This window comes from Physeter macrocephalus, chromosome 1, assembly GCF_002837175.3.
Source record: "Physeter macrocephalus isolate SW-GA chromosome 1, ASM283717v5, whole genome shotgun sequence".
Classification (NCBI taxonomy): domain Eukaryota; kingdom Metazoa; phylum Chordata; class Mammalia; order Artiodactyla; family Physeteridae; genus Physeter; species Physeter macrocephalus.
This window is the reverse complement of record NC_041214.2, coordinates 48612437-48626414: the sequence shown is the minus strand read 5'-3', so window position 1 is coordinate 48626414 and position 13978 is coordinate 48612437. Positions and strand designations below refer to the sequence as shown.

Genomic DNA, 13978 nt, shown 5'->3' with positions numbered 1-13978 from the left:
ACCGCCCCCGTCCACTGGAGACCACCGCCCCCCCGAGCCCTGCCCCGCTACCCTGGAGACTAACCCTCGCCCCTGGAGGCCAGCCCCTTTCTTCTCGGCGGGGCCCCGGCCCCTGGAGACCAGCCGCTTCCCTCTCGGCCGGGCCCCCGCCCCTGGAGACCAGCCCCCGCCCCACGGCCGGCCGCAGAGCGCGGCGAGCTGAGGCGCCTGCTCAGAGCGCACGCGGTGCGGGGGGGAGCACGGCCGCGCGCTCGAGCATGGCGGCGGCGGCGCTGGGCAGTTCCTGTGGGTCCGCGTCCCCGGCGGTGGCCGAGCTCTGTCAGAACACCCCGGAGACCTTCCTAGAGGCCTCCAAGCTGCTGCTCACCTACGCGGACAACATCCTCAGGTGCGGGGCCGTGGGCGGGGCGCGGCGCCCGCGCGGCCGTGTTTGGGGGCGCCCGGCCGGCCCCGGGGGCGCGGAGGCCGGGAGGGCCCCGGGCCTGGCTCCCGCTCGGGGGGGCGGGGGTGGGGGGAGCTGGGGCCGCCCGCCAGGGGCCTGGAGACCCGCCCGGCCGAGCCCCGCCGGAGCGGAGGGAGTCTCTGCACCTGTGACCTGACACCTGCTGTTGCGGAGCCCGGGGCGAGCCGGTTCCCGGGACGCGCGGGGCGGAGGACGGGAAGGCGCGCCCCGGGCTCTGGCCTCGGTCCGGCGGTTGAACCGTCTTACGTGTCAGGACAGGAGCGGCGACGGCGTTTCATCCCCAATGCGTGCGTTTTACCCACCAGGTGCCTTCAGTTGCCATAGGGCTTCTCAGAAGTTAGCCACGGACAAGATGTTTTCTTCCCAGCGTTTTGTGAATATCCTAATACTAGAGCCTAAAGCTGCCGTGGTGTTCGTGAGGATAACCTTGGCTAAGAGTAGTTTGTTTCCTTTTCCTCTGAGCACACTTCTAGACCTCTAAGGAACCTTACAGATTTCGGGAATTGGGGAGTAAGTTTGATTAGTCATTTTGAAGCATTACGTCCCTCCACTCTTAGATAAAATGATGTGGTGTCCTGAGGGGCGGGATGTGTGGGAGAGGGAAAAGGAGCCCCACGTGCCGCCGCCTTAGTGCTGTTAGCTCGTTTATCAGGGCGCCGTGATCATATAGGCTCTGCCCCCCGCCCCCCCAGACCCTGGTGCGCTTGCTTTTCTAAGGGGTGGATGTATTGGCCTGAAGTCTAAAAGGAGATCCTTCTCAGTGTCAAGGTCATAGATTTCACGTGAGCCAGTTTTGGAGACATTAGTTACAAGTGCAGTGTCTTAACCCTTGGCAGTTTTAATATGGCTCATATAGGCAACATTAATGATTTAAAACGTGAATTGAAAGAAGAACATATTGAGCCCTTGTTGTGTGCCAGATGCAGAGAGGGATGCAGCATGTGCACTGTGCACAGCTGCACAGTTGAGACCTATATGGGGGCCACCTTCCTCCTCTGTGACACCCTCTCAGCTCACCTTCTCAGCCCTGGGAGGTCTGACAGCTCTTCAGAGCGCAAGGACGCCAGAGGATTCTGTACAGTGAACTCGGAGGCAGAGTTCTCCAGAGGCCGTCAGCTAGCACCTCCCATCTGGAAAGCCACCAGAACTATTTAAACCCCATTCTTCAGAAAAGGGAGTTGCCCTTGTAATGAGGATTCACTTCTCCTTTCAATCCAGGGAAACCACAAATGCTGAGATCAAGGTGTTTTTAGGAAGGAAGTCTTTTGCATCATAATCATCATTATAAGTGTTTACCAAACTCATAGAAGAAACCTGGCATGCTGTCAGTGTATGTTATAGTCTCTACTATGTCTCATGTTTCTTATCCTAAAAAGTTTTTTTATCCAAAAAGGGAATTAGGAGTCTGGAACTCATATACGTGGAGATGGTATGAAAAACTACCCTTTTTAGTTTGTCTTAAGTAATAGTATTAGTTCCTGCCCTCATTCTTACAGTTCAAACTCATTTGGTCTTCAGAGGGGGGAAAAACCTCACCTTTTCTTCCTCTTCCAAGTCCAGTGATTTGCTTGCCTCTTAACAGAAAAGCCCCAGACCTCTTCTTGATCCCTTAGCTACGCTGCATTACAGACAGGCTAATCTAACTTTTTTGAGAATAGAGGAAACCATAGTTTCTTTTGCTGTTTTAGGAACTCCTTTAGCATGAGAGATAAGGGATGTTGTCTTGATATCCTTTGCTCCTACCTCAGGATCTGACGTAGTATTTTATAGGGTGAGTGCTGAAATGAGAATTTCATTTGCAATTTTTTTATTGTTGTTGTTAACAGCGGTATTTGTCACTATACACTGGTGAAGATAATACTTTGGGTTAAGTTTGAAATTTCTGCTTCAGATGATGTTGATCCTATTCCCCAACTAAGGCTCGTAAAGCTAATGAAATTATAGAATGAAGTATATACTAATTTGCATGCACAATATACCATGGGTTTAAACCGTTTTTTCAGTTCACTGACTTTTAGATAAAAATCAGCTGTCCTCAGCATCTACCTTTCAAAAATCTGCAGTAGTTTTACTGGAATTCCATGTGGGTTCCCTAGAAAACGTGCTTCATTCATTCTTTAAAAAACAATATTTGATTTCCCACTAATTTCCTTTGCAAACTGCACACAGTTACTGGTTATGAACTGCGCTGGGTGTGATTGGGAAGGGCCAAAAATGGAAAGTGGTTTCTTCCTTCAAAGAAAATAAATGTCTGGCAGAAAGACACAGGTATGGAAAATAGCCACAGCATAAAATCTAGAGAACAATTAATTCCAAGACGATGTTTAAGCACTTACGTGTTTATGTGAGGAGATAGCTGGATGACCTAGTGTGGAACAGTTCTGAGAACAAAGGTTTGGTAAGAGAACATATATTTGACATGATAGGCAACAGAAAGTGATTGTAGTTTCTAGACTCAAAAGAGAAGCATAGGGCTTCCCTGGTGGCGCAGTGGTTGAGAGTCCGCCTGCCGATACAGGGGACACGGGTTCGTGCCCCGGTCCAGGAAGATCCCACATGCCACGGAGCGGCTGGGCCTGTGAGCCATGGCCTCTGAGCTTGCTCATCTGGAGCCTGTGCTCCGCAATGGGAGAGGCCACAGCAGTGAGAGGCCGCGTACCGCAAAAAAAAAAAAAAAAGAGAATCATAATGAGAGATTCACGTGGAATAATGATGCGAGAAGACACAAGGCATGGGTTTCATTTATGAAGCTACTGCAGAACATAAGCATAACTGAGGATGGAACAGAGAGAAGAATTGTAGTCAGGGAATGGCAGTCCTTGTTGACTGAGTGCCAGGGGTAGAGCTGGTAACGGGAGGAGACAAAATACTGTACCTGAAATAACTTGAGATTGCTCATCTGGGTTACTACTGACACCTGGAGAAACTGAGCAAGGTTGTCAACTGAGGATGGGTGAGTTTGTTGGCGACTTGTATGGTGGAGACTATTTGTAATCGAACCAGTGGGTTTAAGTCCCAGTCAACCATTTCCTAAGAGTGTATTTGTAAACTGGGCTTCAGTTTCCTCATTTTTAAAAGGAACGAACAATACCTACATTATAAGATTGTTGCAAAAGATAGAAAGAAATAAAGAACATGGCACATGTGTTGTTTGTTAGTCTCATTCAGTTTTTCATATTAAGCTAGGTTACGTGCACATGTTTCCCTTGTTGTCAGCTGCAGAGAATGGTGGAATTAGAGCCAGAGATGCTTCCCAGATGTTCTAAAGGCAGAGAGATGTTTCTGAAAATTTTGCATGTAAGTCACACTAACAGATTTTCAGGACTAGAAATCGTTTTTCAGATGACCTACAAACCAACTTTTGTCATCAGTAATAACAATGCAAGGTTATAGGATGCACTCATGTACTAAATTTCCATTTGTGAGAACTCTTTCTGGGATTATGCATTCTAAAGAGGAAGAGAGCTAGTGAATGCTCAGATATATTTAATTCCCAGCATTACTGAAATAGAAACATTTAAGCTTTCCTTTTCTGAGAAAAGGAATGCTGTGATTCAGTGGGAGGCTTATTATTAACATGTAAAATCTTAGAAATATGGTAGATTATGACTTTTGAGGTGCAAAGCGGGAGTTTTTCCTACTATTCAGTTGTAAATACACAGGCTAATTTTTTGTAAATGAAACAGTTTGTCTACCTGTGGGTAAGACACCTAGGAAGGCACCAAAGTGTGTTCAAAGTGATGGTTGAGTGAGGTTTAGGAAGTTTTGCTGCCCTTTCAAACCTCATTCATTCAACATCATCATCCAACCACCAGAAAAAGAAATCTCAAGCTAAGGTGCAAGATAATTGCTAACAAGCAAGATAAATAATAAAGTCGTAGAAATAGTTAATTGTTACCAGAGATAGGAAAAAAAAAATCAGAGTTATAGCAAAAAATATTTGAGAAAAGTCTGCAGAGAAAATTAAATTAGTGGAAGAAGAAGATCAAAACTAAAGGTCCGGGGGCTTCCCTGGTGGTGCAGTGGTTGAGAGTCTGCCTGCCGATGCAGGGGACACGAGTTCGTGCCCCAGTCCGGGAAGATCCCACATGCCGTGGAGCGGCTGGGCCCGTAAGCCATGGCCGCTGAGCCTGCGCATCCGGAGCCTGTGCTCCGCAACGGGAGAGGCCACAACAGTGAGAGGCCCGCGTACCACCAAAAAAAAAAAAAAACAACGAAACTAAACTAAAGGGCCATAGGGGTACTTCAGACGCCGCAGGATACTTAGAGTAGTAATGGGCTCGAGGAGAGTGGCCACTCCAGGCTGATGCTGTGAAGCGAGAGGTTCAGGAGTGTTTGTATGGCACTTCTCCAAGGGTAGGCAGGAAATGGGAGCTGATGGATCCGAGGTCTGATGGCCCTGGGGCCAACTTCTGTAAGCCTTTGAGGGCTTCAGGGGCTGACTTTCACATCAGTCTGTGCTCAAGACTATGGCTGGTCTGCTCAACTCATTCATTCACTCGTTCATTCATTCATTTATGGCTGCGTTGGGTCTTTGTTGTGCACGGGCTTTCTCTAGCTGCGGCGGGCGGGGCTGCTCTTCATTGCGGTGCGCGGGCTTCTCATTGCGGTGGCTTCTCTTGTTGCAGAGCACGGGCTCTAGGCACGTGGGCTTCAGTAGTTGTGGCACATGGGCTTAGTAGTTGTGGCTCGCGGGCTCTGGAGCGCAGGCTCAGTAGTTGTGGCGCACGGGCTTAGTTGCTCTGCGGCATGCGGGATCTTCCCGGACCAGGGCTGGAACCCATGTCCCCTGCAATGGCAGGCGGATTCTTAACCACTGTGCCACCAGGGAAGTCCTGCTCAGCACATTTAAAAAGAGGAAGCTAGGATTTGGGTACCTGGATGTTATTGCCATTTTTCAAATTTTTTTTTTTAATAAATTTATTTATTTTTGTCTGTGTTGGGTCTTTGTTTCTGTGCGAGGGCTTTCTCTAGTTGCGGCAAGCGGGGGCCACTCTTCATCACGGTGCGCGGGTCTCTCACAATCGTGGCCTCTCTTGTTGCGGAGCACAGGCTCCAGACGCGCAGGCTCAGTAGTTGTGGCTCACGGGCCCGGTTGCTCTGCGGCATGTGAGATCTTCCCGGACCAGGGCTCGAACCCGTGTCCCCTGCATTGGCAGGCGGATTCTTAACCACTGTGCCACCAGAGAAGTCCTGCTCAGCACATTTAAAAAGAGGAAGCTGGGATTTGGGTACCTGGATGTTATTGCCATTTTTCAAATTTTTATTTGCAATATATGTTGAGTGAGAAAAACACATAAATGATATGTGAGGTCTATGGATGTTGTACAAAGATAGAACATTGTTTGTTAGAAACTAGAGAGGAAAATCTAAGCTATACAAAGCCTGTAGCAGAGAAGCTGCTTTGACCCTTTGAAACATGTCTCAATATAATAAGCTATATCAGAACAGCTCATGTAAGTTTTATAAGAATTTTTTAGTGTGAAAAAGGGATGAAAAATTAGAAAATTAAGCCCAGTGAAAGACTTTGATTAGGTAGAAATCTGGAAACTCTTGGGAAAAAACAGACTAAGATAGCTCAAGCAGTTCTGCACCAGTGGGATATACCATCCTGGTGGTACTGATGTGTTTATCACCCTGTGGAATGTGTTGAGTGTCGTGAAAAGATGCCTCATTTACCTGTAACTAGCTTTGGTAAAGGTAGGATTGTTCATTGTTTAATGTTTAAGTGGTAAGAAAGAGCGGCACGCTTATGATGTAGTGTGGTATATATAGAAGCCAGGGATGTAAACGTTTCACTGTACCCAGGGCAGCCCTCACAGCAAAGGCCAAAGGTCAGTATTGCCAAGGTTTAGAAACCCTGATCTGATACACAGAATAAAAGAGTAAGGCATCTATTTCTCTTTGTGTTTCTCAGTTATCTGTGATTTTCAAGTGACCTGCAGTAAAGAACAGTATTTTTAATTTCCAGTCCTTTGTGAACCTATAACTTTTGTAAAATGCAATGAAAATTTCATGGCAGTGTCAAATTGCTGTAATAATTACTGAATACTTTCAATTTCTGTACTCCTCATGGATGAAAAGCAAAGAGTTTACAGATCAGCACCAGTCTGGACATTTTAAGTAACACTATTTTGGAGCTTTTGTCTCTGAATATTCTGTAATAAACTTGTGTAATTTTTGAAATTAAAGAAAAGAGGTTTAAAAAAGTTTTATGTAGTATTTATGACAGTTTGGCAACAGGAACTGCTTGATGGAAAACAAATGTGAAATTTGTTGAAACTTCCACAGTTAACAACCCCTGTTTTGGTTTTTATATCACGATATCTAGAGAATATGTGTAAGTTTAGGACAAAGGTGTTTGGTCATTTGCCAGCACTTGGCCACCCCATCATCCCAGACCCCAGGCTGGTAGCCTCAGCACTGCTTCTGTGGACTCCTGAGACAGCCTCAGTCTTTCTTAATGCCATACTGATGGAAGCCACTGCCATTTTAAGGGCATCAGTATCAGATATGAAACCTACTTATCATCCTGAATTAAGTTCAGAAGGCCTTTTGAGTATAATACCTTGATTATCTTAAACCTTTTATTTTCTTTCTGTTTTTTTTTTTTTTTACAGCCTTTCTGATTTATCAACATTATTACAAATCTCAAATCAAAGATTTTTCATGTGCTGGTCTCATCTCATGTGTACTATTCAAAATCTTAATCATCGTAAAAGAAATTCATATCTTCATTGTATTTTATTACCATAGTTGCTGTGACAAAAATATATCTTTAGCTGAAACAGAGATTATAGTAAAAACAGCCATTGGTCTAGGGAAGAAAGAAAAATCAAGTGACAGTAAACGTACACCTAGGTTCATGTTTGTCAGAAGTAAAGTCTTTAAGGAGCTGTGATTCATTTGTATATAACTTCTTAGTTTCTTTTATTCATTCGTTTCACAAATATTTATTAACCACCATCTACATGTCCATCAGGCGCTATTCTCAATGACTGAGATCCATCAGAAGAAAACAGGCAAAACCTTCTGCCCCTGTCTGGAGCTTGCATGGAATTTTTTCTTAGCAACCTAAAAACTCGTAAAGGTCTCTAGTTTTAACAGCACAGAAATAGAATGTCACATGGGTTTCCCTTGTGGCAGCATTGATATTATCAGCTGTGAAGTTAAACAATAATGTTGCAGTAAGTGTGTACGAGGTAAGAATCACAAAATCAGTCTGTCTTTCCAGACTGTGCATCCTCTTTCTTTAAAGCTGGGATCTCTGCTACCTCGTAGGTGTATAGCCAGTATAAAATGTGAAAAAGAATGCAAAAACTTGGTGAAAAATGTAAATTGTTATATATAATCAGACTTTTTTTTTTTAATCAGAAACCCTAATGATGAAAAATATAGATCTATCCGGATTGGAAACACAACTTTTTCTACTAGACTCTTGCCTGTCAGAGGAGCTGTTGAATGTTTATTTGAAATGGGCTTTGAAGAGGTGAGTATGTTCACGGTTTCTTCTCCGCAGTTCATGTACAGAGCATTCATTATAGTGTTGATAGATAATTTCTAAATAAGAATATTTTTATTGATTGATTCATTTTGGAAAACTATGGAACTAGTTATTTCTTCACTTACTCTACATTGAAAAGTCACAGTCAATATGTTTTAAATTCACAGTAAAATATAACAACTCTCCCACAGGAAGAATTCTTACAATCTCAGTCCTTTAGAATAGGGAGGTCAGACATGCAACCCAAGGACTAAATTGTGGTTCACTTTAGACTTTTAGCAAAAACCTGCAATGTGAGCAAACATGAACTGCTGATGGGGGTCCAACCACCTGTCTCCAGTAAGAAATGAGAAGAGTAAAAACAGAAAAGGTGAGTTTAGTTGCCACACATAAGGGTTCCCTTCTGTGACAGGAGAAAAGAATCTCAGTGGGTTTTTTTGTTTTTAGGTCAAAAGAAAAGCTTGGTGTTTCCGTTGTGGAATCTTGTGGCATAGTTTAATTTTATGACACAATGAAAGTAGCTTTCAAGATGATGAGTTTTCTTTATGCATATATGCTTAACCATTTCTAGTTTATGGAATACCGAGAGAAGTCCAGGCAGGTTCTAGAGGCCGAGCAGTCAGCAGCAGTCAACTGGCAAGACTGTAGCAACTGTTAAGGAGATATGCTGAGTTGCTCTGGGACGTGCTTCCCTCCCCGCCTCTCCGCTTCCCTCCCCTGATGCTGTTTCGGGCCTTGGGAATGTAGTGGTTAACTAGTTAGGTAAGAGATCCCATCTCATGTGGAGCTTGCATTCCTGTAGGTTAGACAGACAGTAGGTGTGAAAACGAAGATGAGCACAAAGAAGAAAATAAGGCCTGGGAAGAACATCATAAGCAACTGTAGTGACGGGCGGCTACGTAAGGACGAGCACTCGGGGGAGGCCCCCGAGGAGACCATGCTTGAGCTGGGACCTGAGTGATGAGAAGCCATTCAAATACCTGACGCTCTCAGGTGAGGGGTTTTCAGGCACAAAGATCCACACGTGTGGAGGATCTCTAGCAGGAGTAGCCTTGGCCCAGAAAGCGGCCACGGAACCAGGCCTGGGGTTTTGGGAACTGTGGCAAAGATTGGACTTTATGACAGGTGGGATAGGAAGCCACTGAAAGGCTCTAAGCAGGGAAGAGTATTTTTGAAGATCGCTCTAGCTGTTGTAAAGAGAATGTTCTGGACGTTCTGGATGGAGGCAAGGGGTAAAGCAGGGAGGCCAGTTATAAAGCTTATCATGTTAGTCTCAATGAGAAATGGGAGTGGTTTGTCTAGGTTCCGTGAGGACAGGCTTCGTGTGTGTTGCTCCCTGTGTGCTGGCTGCTGGGAAAGGAGCAGAGCAGGCAGGCACCCAGTAAATATTTGTGGAATTAAAGACCGACAGCAGTGGGGATGGGGGAGTAGTGGGGTCCAGGTTTCCTTTTTGAAGCAGTCTGTGGGACTTGCCGATGAACTCGATGTGGAATGGAAGGGAAAGGAAGGAATCAGGGTGACGTCTGGGTTTTGCTTTGAGCAGCTGAGTGGATGGGAGTTCCATTCATCAAGGTTGAAAAATCTTGGAGAGTAGCAGGTATCGGGAGAAAAAACGGCCCGTCTTTTGGATAATTATAACTGATATACTGTTAAATATTCAGGTAGAGGTGTCAAGTAGAGAGTTGGATATATGAGTCTTTGATGATTCAAAAGGAGAGGCCAGGGTGGACATATAAATTATGGTGTCATCTGCTTGTAGTTGCTCACAGACATCTGAACATAAAGAATTTAAAACTATAGATGGGGAAAATTGAGAACATTGATGAATTTGTTCAAGGAGATGCAGATTTTTGAGAGTCAGATGACAGGAAAATTAAGTAAATGACAACTGGAGACTGTTGAAGTGTTTCAGTTTTTCATTGTTTCTCATTGTTGAAGTGGCACAGATTCAGTGGAATCATATTTATCTTTCATTCAGCAAATACTTGAGTGCCAGAAGGGATGACCAACCGCTCTAGTTTGCCGGGGACTGTCCTGCTTTTAGCAGTGAAAGTCCAGCCCCGCAGAAAACCCCTCAGTCCCAGGCAAACTTGTAAGTTGGTCACGCCAGTGCCAGGTAACAAGCCAGATTGAGACTTGCAGTAATATTTGATGCAAGTAGAGTCACAATTTCAGAAAAGATGATCATGCTTTAAGACTAATTTATACTTAGAGTTTCTGGCTGGCTTTGGACTTCACACTGTAGGAAGTAAATGTTTTATCAGTGTTAGCCAACAGAGCTGAGACTGAACTCTACCACCGGAAAGAAACTTGGTGGGCTTTGAGATGAAGCAGGAATCCAAGACCTATCCTGAAATTTGCAGTTGCACGTTAAAATCCTGGACACCTTTGCGCCCACTTGTCCCTGAGGCTGCATTCTTGTTTATGAAAATTCTGAGGAGGACGTTGAGAAAGATTGGGATTCAAATGGTCGTGTGACCCATCAGGCTGGCTTAGTGGAGTAGTTCTTGCTGGGAGCTGCACCCACCCTTGGGGAGGATGGGGCATCGAGGGCCATAGTTTTGGTTGTCTTGGTGACTGGAAGATGTCACCAGCATTTAGCGAGCAGGGACGGAGTTGACTCACATCTGGCAGTGAGAATTGTCTCACCAAGAATGCGTTGAGAAGCATAGATTTTGTCAAATACTAGAATCCTCGTTGGTTTCTTAAAATGTTATTGGGTCTAGTGCATTAAGCCTGTAGTTTTGTCCTTTTATGAAAATACAGTGCTGTCGATTAAACTTTTTCGTACAGACACTTCAGTCATAATCATACATTCTTTTAGGACTGGTCCTGAAAATGTGGAAGGGAAGGGAGCAGCCTCTGTCTCACCGGGGCCCTCTCTGAGGTGTGGACCAGACAGATCCACATGGCTTTCAGGCTCTCCCATCTCTGGCCATGGTGTCGTGTACCTTCCTCAGTGCTGCTCCACTCACAGTGTGAGATCAGAGGCCTCCATGCTCGGTTTTAAACCAGGAGTCTGGTTTCTCTTCCCAGAGCTCGTCATAGATAGGAGGTGGTTCCTTTCTCCTGTTGGAAAATTCACTGTGTTCCAATTTGTGCCAATCATCATGTATGTAATCATCACAACTGTAGAAATGCTTTTTGCTCAACCCTTCAAGCTATTTGAACAGGTTTGTGGGTTTTGATCTCTGTTCAGTCTCAGGTGGAATCAGTTATAGCATAGCGATTAAGGCCATGAAGTTTGAATCCTTGCTTTGACGGTTGGTAGCGTAAGGCAGGTTATTTAACTTCTCTGAGCCTTCATGTTTCCATATGAAAAGTGGGGATAGACCCAATACCTGCCTTTCAAGATGGTTGTAAGAATTCTTCAGATAATGTGGGTAAAGTGGTTTTTAGCACAGTACCTAGAAACACATACATGCAGTAAATGGTAGTAGTCTTTTTTACAGCTGTTTTGGGTAATACATGGAGATTGCTGGCCTCTCCCAGCTTTTTCAAAAGGATTCACGTGGAATTGATTTTCATGTCGTTGTGGAGTAATGTCTTGGTCAGTTGATTCCTGTAGATCTGCCCTCACCAGGGAAATAAGGTCATTCTCAGTAGTGGAGTTGAATTTAAATGCTCACAATCTACAGGTTGGTCCACTGCATATTGTAACAACTGTGTTATCTCATTTGCAGTTGGTGGACTTACTGTTTTAACACTGTTGCTTCTCAACACCTTAAACCGTGATGGAATATATTTTCATTTCACTTTTTTGTTTGTTTTGTAATTTACTATTTTACATTGTGAGCTTTGTTGTAATGTTTATTGTGCCTCAGCGCACTCTGATTATATTATGTGAATTCATTAAATGAATCACTTCTTAAAGAATCAGATTTTTATTGTTTGATGGTTTGTTTTTGTTTGGACCACCTTTGTATTACTAAATAGCAATCCATAGTTTTGAATTGACCCTCAGGATGTAATTTTTGTTATCTTGGAAGAATTAGTGAACTCCATACACAGACTTCTAATCATGTAGCTATTCTTAAAGACTTGAATTTAGAAGATTCAAAGGTTGTTATATAACTTCTTACTGGTTTTATGTGACCAGTGATCATTTTGAATGGCTGTATCTGTAGTATCATGATTTCATAGGGAATTTCATGGAGAATAGTTTCATATACTATTGCAGAGAAGATAGGAATATGCATTTTTGCATCTCTTAGGAGGCTTTCTGACTCATTACAGTATTTCTAAAAGATAAAGTATTTTTCTGAAGGTCTTTTGAACCAGTAAAACAGGCTAAACATTTTATGCTAACAAGGAGACGTATTTTCTTAATTTTCTGGTATACCTCTGCCTGTATTTTTTTTAAAAGTGCCAAAACAGTAAGAAAAGAGAAAGGTTGTTAAAATATGATGTGTTCTGTAGTATTGGCTCCATTTTATATATACTGTGTAAGAATGACTGTCAGTATAAAGCAAAGGTTAAAATTTTCCCTAATTTTATAAATTCCAGGGAGAAACCCATCTTATCTTTCCTAAAAAAGCTTCAGTGGAACAGCTGCAAAAAATTCGTGACCTGATTGCCATAGAGAGAAGTAGCAGATTGGATGGATCAGATAAGAGCCACAAAGCAGAATTATCTCAGCAACTTGCAGCCAGCACCCAGCTTCCTACAGCACAGCTTTCCAGTCCTAATGGGTTAACCCAGCATCCAGGGAACAGTGAAGGGCAGTCATCAAATCCACCGTCTGCTCCAATGGTAATGTTAGAATTAAACCTTCCTTGACTGCTCCTTTCAAAGTGTTGATATAGCAAAAGCTTTAAAATAGGACTTATTCCAGAATTTGTCTCAGTCATTCTTGGTTCTTATAGTTCTAATACGTTCAAATTTCCTGAGCTCTTTTAAAAAATTGTCAGATCTGTAACAAAAGTAGGGAAATGCCTGTCTTTTATTTGGACTTTTAAATCTTAACTTGTGGCTTATTGTTTCTGAGGCAGCCAGGGTTTTATTTAATTTATCATTTGTAAATGTACCTGTTGCCGTGGCACTTAAATCAGTTGCACAGATTAGCGTATGTCTTTAACCTAGAAAAAGTAAAGGACTTGCTAGACAGATGTGTGGCCTCAGGTAAGATTTCCTCTATTGCTTTGACACTTCTTATGTAATACCTGCTGCTGTCTACCATGGAATTATTAATTCCAACAACCTACCATTATCAGCACCTCAATTCAATAAAAAATCGGCTTCTTTAGGCTTAAGGTAAATAATCATTAATTTACTGATAGTGGTGCTAGCATACACATATATACTTCTGAAGAACTGAAGTCAAATTACTGATGTCTTACAGGCATTCTCGGTATACTTAAATGACCTTATTTAATAGGAAATCATCCTGTTTACAAAAAAATCCCTTTTAATAAATGTCCTTAAGCATTTTACTCCTAAATTTTCACTGTCAGAAAAATTTTCATGGTTTTTCTATAGTAATTTTATCAGTAGGCGCCTTAAACTCATATCCTCTTTTAATTTTGGTGAAACACCTGTTGCTCTCCTCCATACACTGGAACTCTACATCTAGAGTCAGTTGTTAAATCTACCTTTAATTTTCTCCAGCTGAATAATTGGAGAGCCTTTAACCTAACCTCCCTGGTAGTCAGATGATGGGCAGTCATTCCTTAGTGTAGGCTGGGAATACCCTAAGCTTGTCTTTAAAAAATAAAGAATTGAAGGTGGTGGGGGCTGGCAGGGGAAGAGAGTTACTGTCCTTTTGAATAATAATTCTTATTTATTTATTTACTCATTCATTCATTTATTTATTGGCTGCGTTGGGTCTTCATTGCTGCACGCGGGCTTTCTCTAGTTGTGGAGAACGGGCTACTCTTCCTTGCGGTGCAGAGGCTTCTCATTGTGGTGACTTCTCTTGTTGTGGAGCACGAGCTGTAGGCGCACGGGCTTCAATAGTTGTGGCACGTGGGCTTCAGTAGTTGTGGCACGCGGGCTTCAGTAGTTGTGGCACG

The 13978-nt window shown here is 43.4% G+C and overlaps 1 protein-coding gene and 1 long non-coding RNA gene across 4 annotated transcripts in view; one reads left to right on the top strand and one right to left on the bottom strand.

The window, feature by feature from the left end:
• LOC114486404 (uncharacterized) overlaps positions 1–146 on the bottom strand; it is an 8298-nt gene extending 8152 nt beyond the window's left edge. The window contains exon 1 of the long non-coding RNA XR_003680050.2: positions 65–146. This is a non-coding gene — a long non-coding RNA (uncharacterized lncRNA). The remainder of the gene's footprint in view (positions 1–64) is intronic.
• The window catches only part of NGLY1 (N-glycanase 1), a 74958-nt gene continuing 61011 nt past the window's right edge, over positions 32–13978 (top strand). Inside the window, exons 1-3 of one of the 3 annotated variants that reach the window (XM_024115193.3) lie at positions 32–388; positions 7838–7952; positions 12474–12719. In XM_024115193.3, the coding sequence (XP_023970961.1) occupies positions 258–388; positions 7838–7952; positions 12474–12719 (492 nt within the window). In that variant the 5' untranslated portion in view covers positions 32–257. The remainder of the gene's footprint in view (positions 389–7837; positions 7953–12473; positions 12720–13978) is intronic. The other 2 variants (XM_024115194.3, XM_055080525.1) reach the window with 2 other exon arrangements.